Genomic DNA, 27,892 nt, shown 5'->3' with positions numbered 1-27,892 from the left:
AACCTTTAATGACACCAATTTTCTTTGTGAATGAATAATGTATCATACATAAATAAATGTTTTTCCTTAAAATACAGGGTGCATAAGTCAGGGCACCCCTATGTTAAATTCCCATAGAGTCAGGCAGATTTTTATTTTTAAAAGCCAGTTATTTCATGGATCCAGGATAATATGCATCCTGATAAAGTTCCCTTGGCCTTTGGAGTTAAAATAGACCCACATCATCACACACCTTCCACCACACCTAGAGATTGGCATGGGGTACTTTCCATAAGATCATCTTTCAATGCAAATCAAACCAGCTATTAGGCTAACTGAAGTAAAACCATGCCAATCTCAAGGCATGGTGAATGGTGTGTGATGATGTGGGGATATTGTAATTCCAAAGGCCAAGGGAACTTTATCAGGATGCATATTATCCTGGATCCATGAAATAACTGGCTTTTAAAAATAAAAATCTGCCTGACTCTATGGGAATTTAACATAGGGGTGCCCTGACTTCTGCACCCTATATTTTAAGGAAAAACATTTATTTATTTATGATACATTATTCATTCACAAAGAAAATGTGTGTCCTTAAAGGTTGGAGTTTTCCTCATTTTTCAAATTAAGGCATTACGATCAATATCCAAAAGATGATTTTTTATTCCTCTTTTTAGGCAACTTTAGCATGGGTGTCCAAACTTATTCACATCATTGTATCTAGAGGCTATCTAGCAACTAAAGTGAGTCTGTGGTCTTTAACCTCCTTGTTAAAGCGCCTGCCCCCCATGCAGCAGAGTACGCTTCGAATCCCGCTCAACAACAACAGGGTAATTAAGTAATAAAACATGCTAATGAGATGAGAACAACATTACTGGTCGAGACATAAAGGTAGACACAGTGTATAGAAAACCATTTTAATATTGATTTGTTTCTGGTAAGGCTGCATGTTTATCAATCAGCGCTACTGTAATTGCATGTCTACTGATGCCAGTAAAGAGAAATGAAGCCCATCTTTTCTTTGACCTTTTACACCTTTGAAAACAGATTACACAGAAAACTAAAACATTTTAATGCAACATTCTAAATGACAATATCCCTCATAATCAATGTGGAATGGCAAATGTAAATTATAAGCTGCCAACAAGCATTATAAATATGTTTTATCTTTTGAGAACAACATCTCATCTACCCTATAACTCACTCTACTAAACTAGGGCTTCATTTTTCTGAACTGAATCAGGTCTACGTCCATTGACAGTTTGAAGTTATCATGATTATAGCCTTTAACAAGCTGAATGTCTTCTATTTTGTTGTATTTATGAAACCTACACAGGTATGTTAAAGCTTATCTATTCTCAGAACAGCACAGGACAAACTGGATCATGGACTGAACTTAACTGAGTTAGAACTGCCAACAGGCAATTATCAATGGTAATCTAATTCCAATAGGTGACTGTGGCTTCTTTTGTTGGGCTTGTCTTTATTACACTAATATATTTTGGAAAATTCACTAAGTATGAGTTGCGTCTGCCAAAGAGGCAATTATTTGCACTGTTTGCTGTGTTTAGGTGCCTGATTCACTGTGGAGGATACAGTGGACTATTATAATTCAATGCACTTTACTGGGACTGTACAGCACCACTGTGTGGTCAACTACTCTGCACAGCAGCTCTTCTCTATTATTGTATTATTTTATTATTATGCATTGAAGTATTGATCATTAAAATGTACATAAAGTCATTTATCATCTGATTTTTGCTGGCAGTAGTAACACAACATTAATTTCACTGGGTAAATAGAGTCTTCTGAATAATTTGTACTGAAAATGAATGACAGTGACTGAAATACTTATAGCTTAAGACTATTCAAGCGTCAAAAAGTGTGCAAATCATGTGCAAAAGTGTTGCAACTGTTTAGTGAATTTTTCGTTTGTTTTTCGGAACAAATTCTTATTTTAAGCAAAAAATGCAGGATGTCCATTACATGTATTTCCAAAGACAGCCTTAAATCAGGGATTAATTGTACTTGTTCAAGTATCCAAATCCATGAATACAGTCTCAATTCAAACCCACTAAACAGGTTTAAGGGCATGTTAGATCTTCATATGATGTATTTTAATATGTATCTATATGTATATATACATAAATATATACAGTTACTTTCAATACAAAGCTCCCACAAAATACATTGAGCATGCCGACAAATAAAAAGATATCTGCCCCAAGTAGGTGTAGACAGTGAGGTGACCATTGACCCGGAGGAATTCCAAAACGAACAGCATGTGGACAATTATAGCGGTGAGCAGTAAACTTAGAAGTCTCCCAGTCTATTACCAAAGCCAGCATGGAAGGCAAAACGACAAACTGATGGAGGGATGGGAAAAAATCTCCTATTGATTTCCCCCTCAATTTCACACAGCAACGCTTATCCATCATGATCCTTCATACAGTCGTTTCACAGCTTACATCAGGATTGTCCAGTTTACCTAGGGAGGTAAAGTCTTCAAATATAATTTGAAATCCAACAAAACGGCTCCCCTTAGCTGTATGAGCCCAGAATCAGAGGAAGGTGGTAAGGAGAAATGCAGAAAATCGAAAGAATTGGGCACAGCCACTGGAGTCTGCAGCGTTGGGTTCACTGACCAAAAACACAGATTAGTCAGATTTTTTTTCATATTCCTTGGCACCAAATGAGCAAATCTCGTCTTTATCCCCAGGAATGTCATTCTTTATTGTTCAGTCACAGGTAATCCAGCCAAACACCCCATTGAATTAATGGTTTCGTCCATTCTAACTGAAGAACAGTCACGTTCCGGGAAAATCCACATCCACTGCTTGTGAAGGAGCTCTTTGTTAGGTTCGGGGATGAATCTGAAAACAGACAAAAAGGAAGAGAAAACACACATACACGCTTAGAACAAATGTGAAGAATGCTTCCCAGAAGGAAATACTGAATTTTAGATGTTCAAATCAGCAAAGAAAGCTCATTTGAGCTAGAGCTATTGTCCATGTATGGATGGTTTTAATTAGTCTATTATACAGGTAATACCGATTAGTACCGATTGGCACCGCGTAAATGAATGTATATATGCATTCAGTTGGTCAGCCATCTGCAATCTCACATTTCTGTATGTTCCATGTTTACACAGTGAAAAGAGCTCAGTAGCATTGCCAAGAGGGAAATAAGATTATTTTCTTCCTCCCTGTTTCTCTGTGACTTCAGGGACCCCTATTTAGTCTGTCTGGTAAGTGTGTCTTGCTCTCAATGCAACATTGTGCTTCACTCAGACCGTTATTAACGATCCGTCCTCTCCCTCCTCGGATTGTAGGAAATGCACGATAACAGCCACAGTCACTAACGATTAGCCAACCTTATGTCAGCACAAATTGTCTTTTGATGTGCTTCCCAGAAATCTTGTCGCTAAACCAACATGAATACAAAAAGAATCACTAACACACCACATATATTGTGACACGGCACATCCATCTACACTGTAAAAAAAGATATTTTCAAGATTTGTTATCACAACATTTTTTCTTTGGTCAAATCAACTTAAATAATTTATTTAGTTCAGATAATTATTTTGAGTTTCTGATGATTAAATCAGTCTTCTTCATTGTATTAACTCACTTTTTCCATTTCAATCAACTTAAAATTTTAAGGCAACCAGGTTACTTGATTCTTTAAGTTAAACCAACAATATTTTTTTAGAGTGTACAGTACCTATTTACAGTATCTATCTATCTATCTATCTATCTATCTATCTATCTATCTATCTATCTATCTATCTATCTATCTATCTATCTATCTATCTATCTATCTATCTATCTATCTATCTATCTATCTATCTATCTATCTATCTATCTATCTATCTATCTATCTATCTATCTATCTATCTATCTATCTATCCATCTATCTATCCATCTATCTATCTTATAGTAATAGACAATATTTCCAAAGCATCCATTCATCAAGCAATCCATCTGACTTAGTGCTAGGTGGCGTTTTCATCATAAAGTCGTGATGTCAGTAGTGCAATGAAGCTAATTAAATGCTCAAGCCTGTGGCTTCGCCCTCAGCACATAAAGCATATGCTGACATTTTTCCGTCTTGATGCGGAGGAAGGCAACCAGGTGTGAGCCACAGATTGAGGGAGAGACATAGAAAGAGACAGAGAGAGTGACTGGGGACAGAAATTAGAAGTACCCCTTGGGGCCCCCCATAACCCAACAGACAGACAGCTATCATGCGGCAGAGTTACGCTCCACATACTCCCATCATCCTGGGCAAGGCAAGGCAAGGCAAGGCAGAGGAGGAGGAGCTGTCCATCATAACGGATCCCCTCTGGAAAGGAACCAGTTCATGCCAATCAAAAGAGGTTAGCCAGCCTATGACATCACACCAATCACAGCACCCTGGCTAACATCACTTCTGTGGCAATCCACCAATATTAACATGAGGCAGACGGAAAACAGCTGCTTCTTTGACAAAGGATGCAACAATCTTTGTTTAAAATAATCCGATTTGCTGGACCTAATGCTTATTTTATTTTATATACACGTAAACGCTGACAGCTCTGTGCCAGAAGTATTTTGTGCCAAGCGTTTAGTTTGTTCTAAGCCAAATATTCCTTGTCTTTCCTCTTTAAAATGAAAGCTTTTGTGTGCTGTGCAACTTCCAACCCCCACCTACTATGCGGGAAACACTATAGTGACCTTGATGCAATTTGTCTTCTGCTGTCTGCTAGTATGTATGGCTTTGTCTCTCCAAATGTGGTTTGTTATAGTGGACCATGCAAATACTGCCGTATTTCCTGCATTTCTGCCCAGGACTGTCCTCTTCCATTGATTGGCTGGATTCAGTGTTAACAGCACATCCCAAAGACATTTGTTGTAGACCTTGTGCATTTTAATTCTAAAACGATATTTTAATTTAGATTATGCAGCTGTTAAATGTGACTTTTAAATGAGGATAGCATACAGCAAGACTCAAGACAGCACGAATGTGTTAGAATTAATTTAATGTGACATTGACAGCTGAAAGAGATACAGATACAGTCAAGGCTCTGGGTTCAACAGGACTCTTTGGACAAACTGACTTGATCATCATATGATTTAATGTTAAACCATCACTCGGCAGATTACTTTTGCTCTGAAAAGTCACACAGATGGGATTCTTTGAACAGTACAGGTAACTTGTAAAAAGCCTTCTGTTAAGAACGTGTCTCAGAGACATATTTGCCGACCAAATCTGTCTCAGAGAGGAAACAGCAAGCCATTACATTTTCCCAGAGTGTTTCTGAGAACTGAACATGCTGTTTTCTTGTAAACATTTATTTGAATGTGAAGCATGCAGACAAGAGAATGTCGATAACAGAATTTATGATTGAGCACCAAAAGCTAATTCTTTTTGGGCAAAAATAAAAAATAAAAATAATTAAAAAAATGTTTACTAATTGGTTGGATATGAATCCTCACATAAACTAGAATGTACATTTATAATGAGCATAGTGACAGCATCTAAAAAATATGCATTTTAGAGACATACAAAAACTTTCTGAATCCTTTTAGCTTAATATATTGAATTCATGGAATTATTTTGATTGATTGTCGATTGATATGTTGTTGATATAGATTTATATGTTCAATGCCATGACATTTATTTAATGCATTTAGAACCTGCTGTGTGATTTTTGTGGCCATATTCAACTCATTTCATATTTCACCACTTTACACAAGCCTAAAATCTATAATTGTACAATTTATAATATAAATGTATTATAAAGAAATTTGATGCTGTTTAGATGCTGTCAAAATGTTCATATTGTACATTTCAGTGTCCATTAAAAAAATATGAATGTATGGATTTCTATGAATACTAATGGAACCTTGATGCGTATGCCAAAATTGTTCGAGACCAGCTTGTTTTAGGGGCCAGAGCTGAGGCAGACTGCACAGTAGCTACAGATTGAGCCCATCTTTCCTCTCAAATGAGGTAGATGAAGGTAAAAAAGAAACTAGGGAAATAAACCTGGTCTTGTTCACGTATTGATTTTGTTAGTTTATAAAGGAACTGAATGATATAGCCATTAGGAACATGTAGGGTGAGGGTGTCTCTCAGCCTCTCTCACTGTGTGCCTTCCTCAAAAGAGGCCTGCCTTGTCTGGAGCTACAGGCAAGGAGGGATCCCTCTCTGCAAGACATAAAGAAAAAAAGAGAAAAAATGGTGTCAGGCACACGCTCTGGCTTTTTCTTACTCACATGCCAATTTGAAAAAAAAAAAAAAGAGAGAATGGACGCCATACCAGCGTTTGTGAGTAAATAAGCTTGTGTGTGTAAGCGTGAACCGCAAAGTAAAAAAAAATCAGAGCAAACCAATTACTGCAAGTGATGGTTTTAGCATTTAGCCTTGCTTTTTGTTTGCAATGAGCATGGACAAACGTGGCCAGATTGCTTTAAAGTATCGAGAGGGAGTGTATAGGGTCTAGATGGGAGATGAAGGGTGACCGAGCCAGCAAGATGGTCAAAGGTGTTTATAGAAAGCAAGATAGCAACTCTCCAGTGAGGCAGATCAGACACTCCAGGCTAGAAGGTTACACATTACTCAAATAGTCAGGAAGTGCACACCTACTCTCACACACAAACACACACACACACCCTGAAAACCTCAAAGATAATGGGATAATGTCGGGAAACCCACAAACAAACATGGTAATCAAATCCTCGCCATACCCAGGAGCTTACAAAACAAGAGACAATGGAAGCAAACGACGAGGCTAAATACTGATTTCAGCATTATGCACTTATTACAGGCTACATGGTCACGCTTGAGCCCTTTTTGCTGTGTGTGTTTGCATGCTCATTAATTTGAGTCTGTCCCTACATGGGTGTGTGTGTGTGTGACCGTGTTTGCATACATGCAATTATGCTGCATTAGTACAGTGGCACAGTGTGTTTTGGAATGTGTGACTGCACACGACAAAGAGCGTTTGCTTGTGCATCTGTTTCTTCATCGGTTTGTATTCGGTAATTACTGCAAGGACTACCATGTTCACATTTTTCCATTATGTTATGCGCGTGCTTATAAATTACGCTGACGGGAGAATAGACACTGGAGGAGGCATATATTTGTGGCTTTTTAATCATCCACAGCATATAAATATGCTCACAAACAACAAACACTGACTCAGCAATAATTATGTTTGGGAGTGTAATGATGTTGATGAGCAGTGATTAAAATGTGCAAGCCTAATCATAAGGCTCAAGATGTTGGAAAAAAATAAATAAAAAATGGAAACACCAACCTTGATGAGGAGAAGGACGCCGCTGAGCTTCTGGTGAACCAGTTTTGGTGGCCGTCGGAGCTAAAAAGTTGAATATGGCTGGGTGTTCTGGGAAAGAAAATATGAAGGAGAAAAAGGAAGTTTAATATCAGGAGCAGTTGTTTTTTTTCACAATTACCTGTCTTTAAAAAAGATGGATAAATATGGTTGTTTCTTTTGATTTATTTATTTATTATGTTAATTCTGATTTCATTCACTCACCTTCCTGTTGTCCCAAAACATTTTTTTTTTACATGGAATAAAAAAATAAAAATCCTTGAAGAATTGGGTAACACTTTACTTGAAGTGGTGTGCATAAGACTAACACGACACCTTCATAATCATGACATGACACGTTTTATGCCTGTTTATGACAACTTTCATTAAGTGTCATTCATTCAGTTATGACATTTTTAATGCAAATATGACATTGTTTGAGATTTCTTGTTTATGACAACTTGACATAAACCAATACATCATAACCTGTCAGTGTCTTTGTCATGACAACTTGACATTACTAAGACAACACAACCTGTCATAAACATGACATAGCAGATTAATTATCAAACATATAAGAAACCACCTAGCTTTATTGGTTAACATTACATTAAACTGTCAGGCGGTTGGTTTTGACATTGGCTGTCATGAAGCCATTATAACTTTTCAATGTGTACCACAATAGTTGAAGTCACGAAAAATATTCCTGACACAGTTATACTGGCCTCATGACAGCCCAACACAGTCTCATGAAGATGCGCATCTATACCACGAGTGTCATTTCTCGTGGCATTTATAGGCCAAAAGTGTTTTTTTTCCTGTATATGGTACGCACTAAAAAACCCTGGGTTAGGTTTAGGGGGGAGGGGGTGGGGAGTTCGTGCGTATTATACGCAAAAAAGTGCGTATCATATGTACGCGAAAATCACGTGCCATATACACGCAAAAACTGTTTTTGGCGTATAAATGCCAGGAGAAATGACATTCGTGCCATAGATACGAACTTTCATGAGATCGGGCTGGACAGCCAATGTCAAAGCCAACCACATGACAGTTTAACTTAATTTAATGTCAAGTTGTCTTGACAAAGACACTGACAGGTTATGATGTTATGGTTTATGTCAAGGTGTCATAACAAAGACATCATACACAATGCCATCTTTGCATTCAAAATGTTACTTAATGACAGTTGTCATAAACATATAAACCCTATTTCATATTCATGACATATGTCATGTCATGGTTATGAAGGTGTCTTGCCACTCGTATGCACACACCTTCAGGTAAAGTGTTATCAAGAATGGTTTCACAAACTATTGCCATACAATGACAGTTAATAGCGATCAGGAGCTGCCAAGCACCAAATAAGATATGATTTGTTTGCTATATTTCTGTCAGAATTTGATGCAGGCAAACTGACGAAGATGAAGAATAACATTGCAATACGAAGATTAATGAGAATGCAAATATCAGCCAGGCAGGCAAGCAGGCAGGCGGAGCAAGACACACTAAATGCAACGGTGACCGGACAAACACTGATTGAATAAGAGGAACTTAAATACACATGCTGATTAACTAAAAGACAAACAGATGTGATGATAGAGTTAGTATCCATAGTAACAGATGAGAGGTGTGAAAGTGAAACAAAGGAACATGTGACTAGAGAATAAAAACTAAAAGTCCAAGAAAACTAAACGAAGTGAACAAAACTGTGACAATTTCTATAATGTAATGCATTATTTGTGAGGCACAGATCAGATTTAGTCTTAACTTAAAATATGAATCTCTACAAATTTTTCCACACAATATCCAAACTACAAAACGACACTGGCTCTTGTCCAAACGTGATGCGCTGTATTTGGTTTTAAACAAACATGGATGCAAACAAAGGACATGAGTTTTGGGGTTCAGTATTCAGTGAATATTGAGTTTTGAATAATCAGTAAATAATGAAAGTCTGATTATCTGTTCCTCACAAACCTATCAATGTTCTAATTGTATCATATGGACCATAATTATAGTTGTTGTAAGGCAAGAGTTGTATAATGAATTTATTACTTATATAAAGCATATGGGTTTAGGACAACAAGAATGTGTATGAAATTTCATTTTTGTGTGAACTGTCTCTTTAAGCTTGACATACATACTGTAGGTGGGCACACTATTTTATTTAATCTATTTAATGATATTTGTACACTAATGATGGCTTTCTCTGGTTAGGTTTGCATGCATGGTCTTACCTTGGAAATCTTGAAAATCATCAGACCACCATCGGATTCCCATAAGCAGGGCTTGGGATAGTTTAAACACGTGCAGAAGCCATGGAGGGACCAACCCCTCTGTAATACTATCTACTTGTGTTCACTGTCACGTGACTCTCACAGATTCGCTGTCTGCCACCTCTCTACTGAATCAGCGTATGGGAATACTGATATCCTCATAAAGTTTTAATAATGTATCATGCATACTTCCTGTCAGAGTTACGATGTTTATGTTATTTTTGTCTGACCTGTGTCCTAATGTCTTAAACTTCTTATTTCTTAGGTTGAACACTGCACAGCATCCTTTATAACGCTGAATTAGGACTAAATGAAGAAGATGTGTCTTCTGAACACGAGCTACCGCCACATCATATCATGAAGAATAAACAGGTTAGTGAGGTCCAAAGTTAAATGTGTCCCTCGGTCTGACAAAACAATCTTTCTTGTGTCTGAATCATTTAACAAGTCAAACTTCTGTTTTCAGAACATACAGAAGATTGCATTTATATTTTGTTTAACTTTTTACTTTTCTTTTTAAATTAATCAGATCCAATTGTATGTATGTGTTCGTGTATGAAATGATGTTCAGCATTCTCCGAGCCCTCACCCTCGTGGTCTTGATCTTGTTCCCAGAGGAACACATCCAGCCGGAGTTGTCTGGTAGTGTCTTGCACTCCTCTCCTTCCAGACACGGCTCCATTTCACACCACCACTTCCCAATCACGATGGAGGCTGCAGAGAAAAACACGTGTATGTTTGTGTGTGAGAGAGAGAAGGGAAGAAAGAAATAAGTTTCAGACATGTGGAAAAATTAAGAGTACCATGTCTGATTTTATAAAATTCATCTTTAGCAATGTGACAAATCTTAGCTTTTCACACTTTAAACCATTAATAACCAAGTTATTCTAAATGTTGCAGTCGTGGGTTATCTTGTCTCACACTAGCTTTTCCATCCACCAATTTTTTATGTGAATTTTGGGATATTGAATTAGAAATGCATTTTTTGATTGTAAACAGGAGATAAAGATAACAAACATTTCGGCTATTCAGTGTGGCAATGACTAGAAAGAACGCTGCAAGTCTTCAGGTGATCCTGATCATAATTAAACAATCAAATAATTAGTCATTAGACTCCAGTTTAAGTCCATCTGAAACAGTAGATAATGATTAAAAACAATTTTGTTTGTAAAAAAAAACAATCAAGAAAACAAGTTTAACATTTGAACCCTTGCTTAATTCAAATAAACAGTTCATAGACTCCAGTTTAATTCCATATGGGACAAAAAATAAGACAAGATCAGACAAGAAATGGCGTTCATAAATATTGTGCCCATATAAAAGCAAAAATAAATAAATAAATAAATAAGAAAACATTTAAAAAGCAAAAATAAATAAATACATAAATAAATAAATAAGAAAACATTTAAAAAGCAAAAATAAATAAATAAATAAGAAAACATTTAAACATTTTACAAACCTAAAGGGGGCATGGTTTGTAAATTAAACACGCCAAATGCCTCTCTTTTTATATATGAAATATTGGATATTGAATTAGACACACCAAGAGTGCATAGATTCCAAAAATCTGCACAAAAAACTCATGTGCCAAATTGAGGCAGATGATGGTTTTTTTTTTATTTTTTTTTAATTTTTTATTTTTTATAAGAGGACATGCACATAAACTATAATGGTAACATATTTATACAGTAACTCCCTTGATGTGCAACAAAAACAATGTGACTTTGCCTCAACAAAGGATTGGATAACTGGGCGAACCAGAAGACCAATTTCATTGCACAATCTCAAAATTGCAACCTTGGTCATTCTAAAATGCCTGAGCCAAAGTCTGTCATCAAATTGACAGAACACGATTGAGATCCCAAACGCCAGGCATCTGCTTCAAAACGCAAGCATTTATTGTGTTTTACCTGCATGCAAAAAAAAGAGCAAAGTGGCTTCCAAGATTGCAGGAACTTCTATTTTTATTACAGTTATTTTGCATTTATTTAAGAGGAAGTGAAAATTTTGTTCCCTTGAACACAAGGGATGGAAAATGTGCTTTATTGTGATATAAAAATGTTGTCCGTAAGTTAAATTTGCCGCTTTGAAAGTTAAATTTGGAAACTTTTGTATGAGCTACTGTCCATAATTTATCATGGGTCAGAAATTAAGGTTACACTTTATTTTAAGGTGACAGAGTTACATTGTATTGAGTACAAGTACTGAGTAATATTAATTCACTACATGTACTTACTATAGAGTTACGGTTAGGGTTTGGTTTAGGGTTAGTTGTAATTAGGCATAATTTACTGTTAATTACTATAGAAATGGTAATAGCAAGTAATAGTATTATTATAGTAAGTATGTAGTGACGTGTCACTTTATCACCTTAAAATAAAGTGTTAAAAATCCTGGACATTCAGGTTTCAAGTTTTTACACTGTACTTTTGTAAACCGTGGGTTACCGTTCTTAAATGCATTTGCATATTTATCAGGTCAATAACATTGATTGAACTAGTGACAAGTACGTTCCCGGTTTTAATTAGATAGTCCGTAGTCTATAATTTGTTTGTGTGTTGTTAAACAATCTTTTTTAATATTCTAGTATTGTATTTCATATTGCACAGCTTTGTCGAGGAAATTCAATGTTAGCACTGCAAAATCAAGAGTAGGGTATCATAATTCCAACACAGTCTCAGGAAAGTGCGTATTTATAACACGATTGTCATTTCTCGTGGCATTTATATGCCAAAAATGGTTTTTTTGCACCCCTTGGTTAGGTTTAGGGGGAAGAGGGATGGGGAGTTTGTACTTATTATATGCCAAAAAGTGCGTATCATATGCACGCGAAAAACACATACCATATACACGCAAAAACTATTTTTGGCGTATAAATAGCACAAGAAATGACATTCGTGCTATAGATGCGAACTTTCATGAGATCTGGCTCATAATTCAGGGTTAAAAATAGCATTGCCATATGATTGGTAACCCAGATTTAAGTGCAATGTGAAAAGCCTTGTATTTTACTTTGATATTACATGAATAAAAAAAAAAAAGTATTCAGTGTATTATGACATAAATATTTACTGGATGATATTTGCTGAATATTTTCTCTCTGTCTAAAAGCAAAACATGAAGAAAAAAAAATCCCCACTTCTAATTAGCATCAGTTTTGAGAGTCAATTTGTTTGTGTCCGTGTCAGAGCGCATTTACAGTACTGCTACACACTACATAGGGAGGAGAAAGAAATGTGGCGACGACAGAAATCTGGAGTCTGCCTCGAGTCACCATGTTGTCCCTTGATGATATACGCTCTAAAAATGTTTATCACAGTTTCAGTGTAGCTTCTATTTCAAACCAATACACTAAGATTACAATGGGACATTGTTTTTTTTTTAAAAAAATGGAGGTATAAAGGTAAGGAGCTTTTTCTTTTTAAACCAAGACTTTCAAAACATTCCCTTTTCTGCACTGGTCATACAAATATGAAGGTTAAAGGTTTCATTCCTCCAGACATTGACAATCTACTAGCTGCTGGTGTACTCGTTTTAACATTTGAATAAAAAATAAATAAATAAATAAAATAAAATAAAATTTAATCCATTCAAATGTCAAACAATTCGGTTTACATTGCTCACATTTTCCATTTCAATGTTATTTTACATTCACAAGGCAAAGTCTTAAACAAAACATGGACATTTTCCTGTCCTTACATTTCTAGATCAAAAATGAGGTGGACATATCTGGTCCAGTGTCTTTGAGGGGACTCTCCATAGACGTAATGATTTTTATACTGTACAAACTGTATATTCTATCCCCTTACAGTACCCTAACCCTATACCCATCACAGAAAACTTTCTGCTCTTTTACATTTTCAAAAAAAAAACAACATAATTTAGTATGTTAATTAATCAATTTCCCTCGCGGGAACATTGTATAGTCCTCGCAATGTATGTGATTTCACGTTTTACTATTCTTGTGGGGACATTTGGTCCTCCTAATGTAATATAAACATGAGCACACATACAAGAAGATATTTTGAAGAATGTGGTAGCCAACGGTTTTGGTAACCATTTACTCCCATTTTATGGACACACCTTCATTTCATTTTTGGGTGAACTATCCCTTTAAGTCTGTCCACCAACAAACACTTTCTCAACTGTCAACTGTTCTTGTTCTTGCTGCAGTGAAGAGGATTTTCTGAGGTAAATTGTTTGGGATTTAAAGGTTAAAAGTCCAGATTTCATTATTCTGAACATTATCTTTGCTGTCTCTCACCAAGGTTAAAAGGTAAATATCAATCAATATATAAAGTCTAAGCGAAATCCTCACTCATAGCTTAAATCCAAGAACAGGCTGACTCCTTTCTCCTCACAAACACACTCTAAGCTCACTACTTTACATCCTTCAGATTTTAACAGCAGATCTTTGTAAAATCCTCATTCTACTTTTCTCACTTCTCTGAGAAGGCCCGAAACGCACAGCTTACACTTTCGGCATAGATATGCAAGGGAGAAAACTTTAAGTCTGCATTAAGTTGAAGGTCCAGTAACTAGACAAAACATCTCAGCGAGTCAATGACGCTTTGGAAACGCCCCTGCATGATTGTCTGAAAACTGAAGCACTTGTGTCAACTAGTCCAATTGCGAGAGTGAATGTCACGGGCGGGAGACGTAACAACCAGCAAACGATAAAAGCACATCCGATTTGACCGGCATCATTTAGCCGAAGCAAGTCGATCACAGTGATGCAGGGAGTATAACAAAGTGACGCAGAGTCTCGTTCTGTTCTCAGGGAACTAGGTTTACAGTCGTAACCTGAGACGTTTTATCCAGTTACTGGAACCTGAACTTAACTTCTGCTTTCTCCCTTGCATATCTTTACAGAACTGGAAGTCCGCTCTATGAAGTGAATACTCATCACTTCAATGCAATTTCCTTGAGGAGGGAGCTCTGGAGTGAAGTATGGTCTCCACAACCTCAGTTAAGGGTAATGGGTCACCCCTCCCACTTGAAACCGAAGGTCCCTCCTGACCGGAATCACAGAGTGAGAGTCGTCGAGAAGGGACACCAGGTCCGAGAACCAGTCATCTCGACCAGTACGACGCTACTAGTAGTAGACTTATTCCATCGTGATGGAGCTTCTCCAGAACTCCTGGGAGAAGACTAATCTGGGAATATCTTACAGACGTAGCCTCTGCCATGTCTATAGCACAACGTCCAGCCCCAAGGGAGCTGGGTTAACACAGTCTCACCCCAAGAAGTCATATAACTGACGTCTTGGGACGTCTTTTGACCATACATCAACATCTGCCTTTTTAGGGTACCCTTAAATGTCGGTTACATGACGATCCTGGGCCGTCATAAAACTGACGCTTTACCTTTAACGTCTGTTAGGTGACGGGGTAGGTTTAGGTCTGGGGTAGGGTTAGGATCCGACAACGTCATCTAACTGACGTTTAAGGGTACCCTAAGGGTACGTATGGTCAAAAGACTTTCCAAGATGTCAGTTATATGACATCTTGGGATGAGACTGCGCTGGCTGGGTGTGTGAGGGAGAACCAAAGTGGATAGTACGTCGTACCCTGAGATGCAAAAGATCCACTTCCGTTTGGCTGAAATACCTCCCATATATAATTTCACCACCTTAGGCTGAAGTTTCCATTCCCTGGGGCTCAGCCCTTGCCTCAACAGGATGCCTCCTACATTCTGATGCCCCGGGAATAAACTGCTTTCAGGCAGAGCAGGCTGAAACTGTTTCACGGTGCATGACTGGCCTAGCTTTAACTCTTTCGTGTCTGTGAGGATGGCAGCTACATGAGCAGGCGATAGAACGGCTAGCATCGTGACTGAATCCAATACCACACCAACGAAAGTGGTTCTCTGTAGTGGAGAAAGCACACTCTTCTTGGCATTGAGTCTCAAGCCCATTTCCTGCATGTGTGCAAGGACGACATCTCAATGCCGAACCGCCAACTGCTCGGTCGCCGCTAGAATCAGCCAGTCGTCTATGTAGTTAGAACGGGGCCAGAGCTGAAACTACGCCTTTGGTGAACGTGCGGGGTGATTGAGCTAGACTGAATAGAAGCACCTGATATTGGTATAGCTTGTTTTCATATGACGTCACGCCACTGCGTTGCCGCATGGCGCGAAATACAAATGGAGGGCAGGAAGTGATTTGCTGTATTTAGAAAGTACTATGATGAACTCTAAATGCCTGTGTTTTTAGTTATTTATAGTTACTTGAATCGATCAAACCACAAGGAGTTTTTGTTGTGTAACAAAAGTTGTTCGGGGGGAAAATGCAAGAAATTGATCGAAAAACTCTGGAAAAACGACTTGTAAAAAAGTGTGTGTGTGTAACGTTAGTGATCACTTCGTCAAAGGTGAGTTAATACAACTCAAGTGACTGTGTAATGTGTAACGTTTCCGAACTTTGTAAAGTCAAAGTATGTCTGTAAGACGAGTTAGTTGCTACCTGCCGCCTCGATGGCAGGAAAATATTTCATTCAGTTGAAAAATCGCTCCTCTTCATAACGTAAGGATCACGTCCAACATATGTTTGATTGTTTTGTTTCTTTCTTTCTCTTGTAATAGTGTGTAAAGTAGTACAGTATGGACTTTCCTCCATGTCGTCCATTGCGCTCTTTACTCTCTGCCCTCCATCTGAATTCCGCGCGCCATCATATTCAGGTGAGTGAAACCCAGCTATTCATTATTCCCCGAAATAAAACCATAGGAACTTCCTGTGCTGAGGGAGGATGGAGACATGGAAGTATGCATTTTTTTTTTAGATCTATCGTGACAAAGCAATCCCCAGATCTGATTTGATTCACGATCTGTTTGTGTGTTAGCATTTTGAACTTGAGTTTCTTGACTGCATAATTCAACTGACAAAGACCTAGAATAGGATGCAACCCCCCATTCTTTTTCGAAACAATGAAGTAACGGCAGTAAAAACCTGATACTCAGTCGGGTGAATACACCTGCTCTATACTTTCCTTCGCAAATAGTGTAAGCGAGTTTTCACTTCTTGGTTCATTACCAGAGCTTGCTCGGGATTCACTAACATAAGCAACACCCTGTTTTAACGTAGCGGACGAGAACCAAACTGGATTCTGGCTTCTGGTGTAATTAGAACAGCCACTTTGGTGACCTGAAGCATACTGTCAGGAAACAACAAACTGACTGTTTTTGAACTCCCCTCAGAGGGTGCGAGTTTGACGCAGCGCCGTGGTGACACTGAGCCATGTGCTCACTGGAGACCACTGCAACTCGAGACACCAAGGGTGGCGGGGTTGGTAGAACGGCCCCCTGAGGGCACCAAGGTGGACGGGCACCGTATACTGAGGTGTACACCGCTACACCCTGGCAGGGGCTGCCCTCAGAGGTTTGACAGTTTCGTCAGGAGCTTTCTTTGGCCGAAGCCTTTTTTCGCAGGAACAACAGCCCTTAAATCCATCTTATGGAAGGCCCTGACATGGGTTATAAACTCCAAAAACTCCTTGTACACAGGGGATTGAGATAGCGAATCTTCAATTTCCCTTAACTCGATGCTCAGAACATCCATCTCCTCGGAGGTGGACAGCTGCAGCACCGTAATATACCATTTATTTCCTCAAAATTTAATGTAGCCAACTTATTTAATTACTCAAAATTAAATGCAGTAAAAGATCAACCAGACAAGTCAAAACCGTCTGAACTTATACATGAATCTAACCACTGAAAGTCAGATAAGCATATCGTTTTAACTCCTCAAAATTAAATACAGCCAACGTATTTAATTTCTTCTAAATTAAACAATAAAATATCAATCAGACAAGTCAACACGGTCTGGATGAAACGCTGAACTTATACATGAATCTAACTACAGAAAGTCAAATAAGCATTCATCACTTAATTCCTCAATTAAATGCAGCCAATTTATTTAATTCCTCAAAATTAAACATAGTAAAAGTTCAACCAGACAAGTCAGCATAGTCTGGATGAAAAGAATCATAAATTCATAGCTTGCAATACAATATGTACTCTTAATCAATGCATTTCCACAGCCATTCGATTTTTATTGCATAGTCCTTTTTTTGAGAAAAAGTAAGCAGCAGAGGAGGAAACTCCCGATAGGGCACACATATATACACTTCGGGAATTTTTATGAATGAACAGAGCCCGCCCCCTTATTTTCCTTTTTATATAGAGCTACATGACCGTGCATGCTCTTCGTAGATCAAAAACTGAAGTGAACCAAAGGCAGTCTCAAAAACACGATTTGAAATTGCTGGCGTTTCTGACGTGACAAACTTGTTAGCAATCATGTCCACACACTAATATGGCTAATATGCCACCTACTGTAGATATGAGCCTAATAGCCATCAGAGATTTCCAAATCCGACTGCGTTATCTGTCCCATAATTCCTCACTCCCATGTGTGGTGCACACACTAGCTCAAGGTTCATTAAACACTAAACTCCCTCTGGTTTGAACAGGATGGAGAGTGATTACCACAGACTCTTCCTGTTCCTTGAATAGAATGGCCACACATTATACTGTGAAAAATAGATCTAAAATGCAGAATGACACTCTCTACACACAAAATGTTGTATGTCTTTTAAAAGCAGATATTGCACAGGTGTTTTGCCACAGGGTGCCTGTTCTTAAATGTAATGTTCCTGAGCTTGAAATGCCAGAGGAACCAACAAGCCGCTTTTTCATTACCAGGCTGTGAAGGATTTATATTCAGACACTCTGAATGTTGAAGCCATTTGAAAATGAAAATAGTGAAGTAATACCTGCAAAAGGCAAAAATCAAAAAAAAAAAAAAAAAAAAAAAAAGAGAGCGAAAAAGAAATCAATTCCATGGAAGAGAGCAATGATGAAAACACTGCAGCCCAGATTAAAACTCTGGCCTAACAGGGAGTATGAAATGTGAGCCTTTTTTTTTTTTGGCTCAATTGCATTTACAACAACAGCATAAGTGAATGCAGTTTTGAAATGATCACATCAAAATTCAAATGATATAAATTTGATTATACAAAAGTTAGTTCCAATCCTTGGGATTCGATTGGCTGAGACTCTTTTCTAGCTTACATCGATACGTCAAGTAAATTTACAACAAAATAGATTGAAACATTCATTCAACCAATTTATTCAAAGACATTAGTATATTAATAAAGGAAATAATTAAGAGACAATGACCCACTTTGCATACTACCTAAGATGTTAAATACTTTTTAGAGTGGATAGTGTGCAAATTAAGATGCAGGGAGTGTTATTATGAATCGTTGAATCATTCATTTATTCATTCCAAAACATGGATGTGTGACTGGGCCTGTCCCAATGCCAACATTTGTGGTCTTGGCCACTTGAGAGCATGTGTATGTAACAGGAAGTAATTGTTCGCAAGACTTTCGCAGGTCTGAAAAATTCCAAAACTCAGTGCCCTTTAAAGCACACTAAATCCGCTTTGGAGCGTTGTTGGAGGCTAAGCCTATCCTGACATTTATCATGTATGAACTGAAATCACAAGATTTCAAGGAAAATTGAATACAAATATAATTTGGTTGCAAACTGTAAAGTGTTGCACATTTTATTGGTGCAGAAGTGAGTATTTGTTTATGTAAAACATTTGCAACTGAAATATATCACTTAATTAGAAGCCCCACAATTCAATTGTGTCGTCTCTCACAATTTCAAGTTACTATTGAAAAAAAAAAAACATTTAGAATTTTATTTATAAGTGCTAAATATTAAAAATGTGTAAATAAAGCTCTGTAAAAAAAGTGTACTTGCATTTTTATAACACAATGTTGTAACTGTGTCCCTTTGGGTGATCAAAAGTTCTACACACATTTGCGGTCTTCAATTGAACACGGGTCAAAAACTGGAAATGATATGTCATGTACTATAAGTAGACAAGTGGTAAAGTGCAAAGACCAAAGTGCAAAGTGTGGGTTTTGGAACAGGTCCACTGATTTTATGATTAAGTTATTGAATCATTTCCACAACCGATTTGTTCATAAACAATAATTTAGTATTGGCACTCCTGAATAAATTATTGGTAATTTTGTTGGATACTCACAAAAGTTAATTCAGCTGTGGCTTAATTTGGAAAAATGTTGCAGGCATTGCTAAAATATACAAAACTAATAAGCCAAATTTGTCTAAAAAATGTAATTCACTTTTTTTGTATTGAACCATTTTATAAAATATTGATTAATTTAACTCTAAATAATTATATCTATACACATTTTATTATGTCTGATTCTACATGCTTGTGCTAAGTTTCCATGATTTTGAATTACATTGCCATATTTAAAAAATAGTGAACAATATCTTTTTGCTGTATAAACTTAAAACAAGTTTACACAAAACTTGAGCAACATGTTGCGATGCCCCCCTAAATTCTGGAATACTTTCTGCATTTACTGCCAGCCTTTAAATGTGTGGATACAGCAGAGTCAAAGTGAGACAAATGGTCTGATGTCTGCCGCACCAGCGTTTGACCCATCTGACAGATGGCTCTCTCTCTCCTTCTCACTTTCTTTTCATCGCAAACTTGGCGAGCAGAAAAGAGCTCACTAGAGAGGACACTAGGGTCAGTGCTTTTGCTCTCAGACTTTTATCTGTCTGGATTCAGGCCAGATCCCGTTCAGGTGACCTTCTCAGTCAGGAAGCCAGGCCTTTCTCACCGGGCTTTGATCCTTATATGGTCCCCTCCGGCATCTTGCCCTCTTCTGGATCCTCCCAGCCTTCACAAAGTCACAATTTCAGCATCTTTTTTTTTTGCCACCGTAGCCTCAGCAGGATAGTGTTTCCTCCCAGGAGAGGGCAAGAAAAAGTGGATTATTGGAGCAGAGCAGGACTCGTGGGGCCCAGGTCACATTTTCCTGGTCATCTGTCTTCTTAGAGTAGCTTCCACGCGGTAAGTTTAGGAAGAGGCTGACTCTTTAAGATATTTTTTTTTTTCACGTTTGTGTTGTAATGGTTTGTGGATGCATTTCTTGATTATTCTAAGAGCTGTATGATTAGGAGCAGGTGTTGACGTTTTGGCATGCTTGTAGATCTGTGACCCCGCAGTTTGGCAGCACTGTCATGGATCAGCCAATGCGGCTCGTCGTCTGGCATTAAATAAATCAAGTTGTCAAAAGGGTCTGTCATTAACATCACACTTTGTTGTCCATCACTGATGCAGAGGTGACACTTACACACACATACACATGCCCATTCAAAAGCAAAAGTGAGAGTGACAAAGTATCTGTCAGTCATCTGTGGAAGGAAGCACCTTGAGGAACCATGAGAAATAGCTCTGCATGGTTATGTGGTCTCACTGAACCCCTCCCATTAAAAAAAAAAAAAGATATGAACTAATACTCTTAAATGTATAACATATTTAATTATAATAAATACATAATACACTTTTCGAATATTAATACTTATTTACAACACATGGGCAATTATATGGTTTCACTGAAGACGTGAAATAATACTAAAAAAACTGGGTGGATTTTAAATGTAACAATTTTTAAAAGCACAAAGCAAATTTTACTCATAGAATTGTTTGTGGATATTAATAAGCTTAATAATACATTGACATTTACGCTCATGTTACTGTTTACACAAGTCTTAAATCTTTTTTTTTTATTTTATAAATCTTTTTATTATTTAATTTAAGAAATTATGGTTTCAGTTTTTCATTTTAAAGTCAAGTTTTTTCTCTTCCTTTTAAATTCTCATTATATTTCTCACTGTAAAGCACTATGGATCAACTAAGGTTTGTGTAAAATTGTGCTCTATAAATAAAGTTTGACTTAACGTGTTACACCCAAACAATAATGGCAACTACAGCCTCTAAAAGTGTCACATTTTTCTGTAAACAATGTGTGCTCATCTAGATTTGAATTTTATATGACAGCACCAGGGTCTCCTAGATGGATTCAGCAGCACACTGCATTTTCTCAACGTCACTCAATCGATCACTTCCAGCGGAGATTAAGAGCACTAAGCAATTACACTTTAAATTCTCGTGCTTTTCTAGCAGGTGTTAATTCACAGCGCCGGGTCCGGATCGATACATCAGTGCAGATAATGGCGATCTTCCCCCTCCCCCTGCTGTCCTGCACGTCATCGAAGTGAAGAATGAACTTGCTCTTTAAATCCACTACCGCCACTCTCTCTTACTTTACCTGCGCAGAGAAACTGTCTGTTAATGACCTTGTTGATTAAATAAAGCCTTTGCTGGGCTCTTGGTGTGGAAGTCAACTGTGTTTTGTTTTTTTGAGTATGCAAAGGTAACGGTTGCAATAAAGCCAGATAAGGTCAGAGGGCGAGAAGCACAGCTCTAATGAGCCTGGGGTGTAATTAAAGGGGATCCGAGATCAGGTCCCTGTCTGAGGGTCAGAGAAGTCCGACCTCAGAAGGAATGGAGCGCCGTTAGTCTCCATTAGTCAGTGTTTTACTCAGAAAAAGAAGTGTGGCTTGATTAGAGATTCAAAGAGCAGCACAAGGCCTCTCAACCACGAAGCTCTCCATTCTTAATGAATAGAACTGAGAGTCATCATCTTTTGTCTCGAAGTTAGTGTGTGTTCTTGATGGAACACTTGACTCAGCCGTGGTGTTATGACAAGTGCATTGTTTGGCCGATTATGCTGACAAACTGTCCACAGCTCTCAACAAATTCACAAAACAATCTGTGAATATTTATAGGCTCGGAAAATTCTCAACACATAAATTATGCTATGTAAAATCAACTGTTTCGATGCCTGCTGCTAACCCACATTTAAAACCCTGTGAATTTGTTTGACAAGTGCAGTTTTCTTTTCTGAATTTACTTGTTCCCTATTTTAACTGGATGTGTAGGTGGGACATTTTGAAAGGCAGTAGATTAGGTTAGTTGAATAGGTATAGGTAATTTGTTATTTGCTAGTCAGCTGTGGGCAGGGTATAGTTGGGCAGGAACATTCTCATTCTACAGGATTAATCATCAGTATTTTTGGTCCAAATAATTCTTTGTGAGATGTGACAAATGTATCAATGTGATTAAAAGTTTCAATTGTGAAAGTGGCAAATGTGAGATACTCACAATTGTGAAGTATAAGATTGCAAGATAAAGAGTGATAAAGTCACAATTGAGATAAAGGTTCACAAAAATTTGATAAATTCATAAAACTGTGATACATAAACTTACAATTGTGAGACATAAGGTCACATTTGTTAGATATATACTTGCAATTGCGAAGAAAATGTTACCAACTAAGTGTTACCAACTAATTTTCAGCAGAAGATGCTAAAGGTTGTTTTTTTTTTAAATTTGAAATATGTTAATTTAGATTTGCTTATATATTATGTCATTTGTTATCATCTACAGTGCATTCTGTTTAAGTCTATCAAAGCATCTTTTTTAGCAAACAGACCACCAAAGAAATACATTAATGTTTTTTTAATTTAATGTTAAAAAACTTTTTCAAGACAAGCTTACTGTAAGTCTGCAGTGAGTGCACTAGAGCTTGAGCTTTTCAAAATGTTACGGATACTCTGTGTAGGAGATTCATCTTTATAAAAAGTAATCTGTACTATAAAATGTATATCAAAAGTGACAATCACAATAAAGGTGCTATTTTGACATGCAGAGATTGTCATAGTTTTGGGACGTCTGCCTTTACATGCATATTAACTTTAATGACATCCCATTCCTAATCCGTACGGTTTAATATGGAGTTGTCCCACTTGTTCCATCTATAACAGCTTCAACTCTCCTGGTAAGGCTTTCCACAAGGTTTAGGAGTGTGTTTATAGAATCTTTTGACCATTCTTCTAGAAGCACATTTGTGAGGGTTGAGGTCAGGACTCTGTGCAGGCCAGTCAAGTTCCTCGACACCAAACTCCACTCATCCATGTCTTTATGGACCTTGATTTGTGCACTGGAGTGCAGTCATGTTGGAACAGGAAGGGTCCACCCAAACCATTACCACAAAGTTGGGTGCATGAAATTGTCCAAAATGTCTTGGTAGCATTGCCAGAATGGATTAACAGGAGGAGAATCTGGCCATCACTGGACGCGCAGTTCAAGCCGTGGTAGCACAGATGTCTGAGCTCAACCAACAGCTCCAACACCTGGCTGTTCCCACTGCGCCCAGCACCTGCACCGCAGGTTCCCCATCTTCACACTGAGCCTCCCTGGGAAATTCAACGGACTCATCGAATTAGCACTGAGGGTGCATGCTTGCATACACCAGCTGGAGCAGCAGGCCAGAACAACCCAGTGTTCAAGCCTCAGAGACCTTCCGTCCAGCGGTAGTGAGGCGGTCAGCACCGCCTGTGATCCCGAACCCATGCAGGTGGGTACAGCTTGGCTTTCCCAGGAGGAAAGAGCATGCCAGAGATCCAGGGGCCTTTGCCTCTATGGCAGGGCGGGTCACTACTTAAACACCTGCTCGGAAAAAGATCGGGCCCGGCCGCAAATGATAGGCTACTGTCAGTTTGGATCTCTAAGAACAAGACCTTATCCTCCACTCTCCTTTTGGTTCCCTTTGGAAGCCCTTCTGGACTCAAAAGCTGAGAGTCATTTTTTGGACATATCTTTGGCCCCGACACTCGGATTACCCAGTACAACTCTCAAGAACACCATTTCAGTCAGAGCACTTAACGGTCAAGAACTTCCAGCATCCACCCCTTGGCACTTGTCACATCCGGCAATTACACTGAACAGATTTCATTCCTCCTCCTGGACTCACCGATGGCACCCATTGCCCTCGGTCACCCCTGGCTTATGCAGCATAGTCCTAGGGTTAACTGGGGACAAAATTCTGTTTCAGCCTGGAGCCTGTATCCAGTTCTGTTTTTCAGAGCGAGGCGGTGAATTTATCTAAAGCGCCCGCTGAGTATCGCAACCTGCAGGAGGTGTTCAGTAAGTCCCATGCTACTTCTCTTCCTCCGCATCGTCCCTATGACTGTGCTATAGATTTCCTTCCAGGTAAGTCTCCGCCTAGGCAAATTATACTCGCTTTCTGTTCCTGAAAGGGAGGTCATGGAGAAATATATTTCTGATTCTCTAGCTTCCAAATTCATCCACCCGTCCTCTCACTGTTCAGGTGGTCGGACACAGCTGAGACTGTGTTCACCGCTTTGTTTCGGCTCCCATCCTAGTCGCCCCTGATTCATCACGTTAGTTTGTGGTAGAGGTCGACCCATTAGAGGTGGGGGTAGGTTCTTGTCGTCTGTCTTCTCTAGACGACAAGATGCATCCATGCACGTTTTTTTCCCCTTATCTATCACCTGCTGAACGTAACTATGACATTGGTAACAGAGTTGTTGGCGGTCAAGTTGGCATTGGAGGAGTGGCTTCATTGGTTAGAGGGTTCTGGGGTACCTTCAATCGCTTGGCCCGACCACAAGAACCTTGAATATATTAGATATGCTAAAAGACTAAGTCCAGGCAGGCTCGATGGGCACTTTTTTTTCAGACATTTTGCCTTTTTTTCCTCTCGTGCCGCCCGGGATCCAAAAACATCAAGCCCAATTCCTAATCTCATATTTTTGATCCATCCGAATGCCTGGTTACTCTAGAGTGTATTTTACCCAAGAAAACAGATATCTCTACACTCACATGGGAGATCGAAACGGACAGGTTCGAAGGGACGAAAGGATCGAAAGGACAAGATGGCCTTAGAAAGGATACTGCCTCCACCTGGTTGCCCACAGAAATGATTATTTGTGCCGGAGGAGTTAAGGTCTGACGTTATTCGATGGGGTCATTGCTCCAACGTGGCTTGTCATCCATGATTAAACCGCACCCGCTGTTTAGCCAAGCGACGATTCTGGTGGCCATTAATGGCTTGCGACATTCACAGTTTTGTGTTGGTAAGATGTCTAACCGTCCTCCTGATGGGTTACTCCAACCGCTGTCTGTCCCTTTGAGATCCTGGTCCCACATAGCCCTAGATTTTGTCACCACCCTCCCACCCTCTAATGACATGGCAGTTGATTTAACCGTAGTGGACCAGTTCTCGAAGGCGGCACATTTCATTCCCTTGCCCAAATTACCCTCGGCCAAGTAGACAGCAGCAACTGTCGTAGATGGGGGTCGCCAATTCGTGTCCAAATTTTGGCAGGAGTTTTGTAGATTACTAGGAGCTACAGTCAGTCTGTCTTCGGGTTATCATCCCCAGAGCAATGGTCAAACTGAGCGAGCCAACCAAGATTAGGAAAGAGTGTTGCAATGTTTGGTGTCCATGAATCCTTCATCCCAGAGCAAACAATTTACTATGGTAGAGTACACACACAACTAATTACCAATGTCATCCACGGGCCTCTCGCGGTTTGAGTGAAGTCTAGGGTACCAGCCACCTGTTTTTCCAAGTCTGGAATCCGAAGTCGCGGTTCTCTATAGCCATGATGAAGTTGTAAAATGATCCCAAACATAACTAATGAACGTGCTTAATCGACGATCACTAAGTTTTAGCGATTAAATATACTATCAACAATTAATCGATCATTACTTAATTGTTAGCATCCCTATTAAGTAGTAAGGAAATTTCACAAATTAATCACAATTGTGAGATTTAAATTCACAGTTACTCTATTTTTATATATTAATTATTTACTCCGAGGCAGAAACAGCTTCCATAAGAGACAAAAAGAGCCATATATAGAAAGAGCAAGCAAGAGGAAAAATGAAAGTCCGTGTTTATTGGTGCAGAGTTGCTCTAATCCTGACCCGTCCTCTCTGCGGGCACCTGACTCACAGGTAGAGTTGTTTCTGAGTTCTTCTATCCAGGTGTTCAGAGGACTGTGTGCTCATGGATTCTGACAGCGTCCTTGCAGGCTGCCACTGATGTTCATTATTTCAGACTTCCATCAGACGCCCAGCAGTCACAATACCTCCCCTTGCATCAGATGAGCACTAAACGCTGCGTTAAAAAATTGTTGTTAAGGTGAGAAGCGAATGACACCATAAATATGCAATTAATCTTCAGAACTGGGGCAAAGTTTAATTGCGACTAAACAAACAGACAGAATATGCAAATGCATAAACATTATGAGAGCGGTGTAGTCGTAATTATGAAGTCACACATAATGGTAATTAAAAAGCTTGCATCCCGCAATGTACTTGCTGGTTTAATAGTGTCGCGGGCCAACACTTTTGATTGGGTTTGTGTAAGAAGCTGTACAATTTTATTCCACATGTCTGAAAGATCAAACATTCATAATCATATACATTGTTGTTGTATATACAAGTGGGTGTTGATGAGCTTATGAAGTCATTTTCAACACTTAAAGTGTATCTTATATATACGTGTATGTTTCGCAGGGCTTCTATCAAATGCACCGTGACAACTTGTCATGCTCTGCATTAACGGCCCCCAGCAAAACAGAAGGGCTTATTCTACATCAGTGGTGCTTGCGGAAAGAGAGAAAGAGTGAATGTGTGTGTGTGCATGTGAGAGTGAGTGTCTGTATACAACAGAGAGAAGTGGAAATGGGCAAAACGAACAGAAATAAGCTTGAAGAGAACAGAACGGATTAAAAAAAAGAGGAAATGGCAGTAGACTCTCGCACAATATTAGCAAAAGATGTAGCATTTTTGAGTGTTTTTCTGCTCTTCTGACCCAGCAAAATTGGGTCTAAAGCTGTGTGTGAATAGCCCCGTATGTGTGTATGTGGTGAATAAGCCCCGCATTTGACATGTTAAAAGGGATGTTCTTTACTAAGAGTCTTGTTGGGCCTGACATAACTGGGACGTAGTTCTCCTTGTCAAAGCTAATAATCAATTCCCATGCTGGGATAATCTGACAGCACACTCCCACTAATAGTGCCACTGTCTATATACACACAGCTACATATCTCCCAAAACAATCATTTTTTAATCTAACACAAAATTAGCGAATATACGTCTTCACTGAATCACCGCCGGTTTGAAATAAATATATTAAGGGATTTTCAGCTCATATTTTTTGTTTGTTTACCCTTCAGGTGGAAAGAGGGGGTACGTTTTGTATGAAAGAAGCATCATCACCTTGAGAGTTTTAGACTAAGCAGATTTTATAAGAAAAAGAAAAGAAAAAAGAAAAATATTTGTTAAAGTGGCATGTTAAAAAAAACGAAAGTCTATCCCCAAACCAGGCCTAACTAGTTCTAAAATGCACGTTTGACTTGTTTTAACTAAAAGCAACTTGCACTAACATATCTTAAAATATGCATTTTTTTGGTCTCAAGATTCACACCTGTAATGTGTTTTTTTTTTTCTAGGCCACAATTAAAAAAAGCTACCTTAAATGTCCTAATTGAACTAAGGCCTATTCCTGGCTTATTCTAAGCCCTGTCTGTGAAACCA

General features: G+C 38.6%; 1 protein-coding gene across 5 annotated transcripts in view; it reads right to left on the bottom strand.

Moving 5' to 3' along the window:
• Positions 1-885: 885 nt before the first annotated feature.
• Positions 886-27,892, bottom strand: part of tafa1b (TAFA chemokine like family member 1b) — a 195,468-nt gene continuing 168,461 nt past the window's right edge. For 3 of the 5 annotated variants that reach the window (XR_005623111.2, XR_016148486.1, XR_005623109.2), the window contains exons 4-6: positions 10,172-10,296; positions 7,289-7,375; positions 886-2,855 (exon numbers count right to left, since the gene is read on the bottom strand). Coding sequence is in view for 1 of the 5 variants with exons in the window: in XM_039673543.2 (XP_039529477.1) it covers positions 2,838-2,855; positions 10,172-10,296 (143 nt within the window). In the remaining 4 variants the exon portion in view is untranslated. Of the gene's footprint in view, positions 2,856-4,983; positions 6,178-7,288; positions 7,376-10,171; positions 10,297-27,892 lie in introns of those variants that run through there. The other 2 variants (XR_005623110.2, XM_039673543.2) reach the window with 2 other exon arrangements.

Source organism: Pimephales promelas, chromosome 21 (assembly GCF_988280905.1).
Source record: "Pimephales promelas chromosome 21, fPimPro1.hap1.1, whole genome shotgun sequence".
NCBI lineage: Eukaryota > Metazoa > Chordata > Actinopteri > Cypriniformes > Leuciscidae > Pimephales > Pimephales promelas.
The sequence above is the reverse complement of the archived record's forward strand: the minus strand, read 5'-3'. Positions and strand labels throughout refer to the sequence as shown.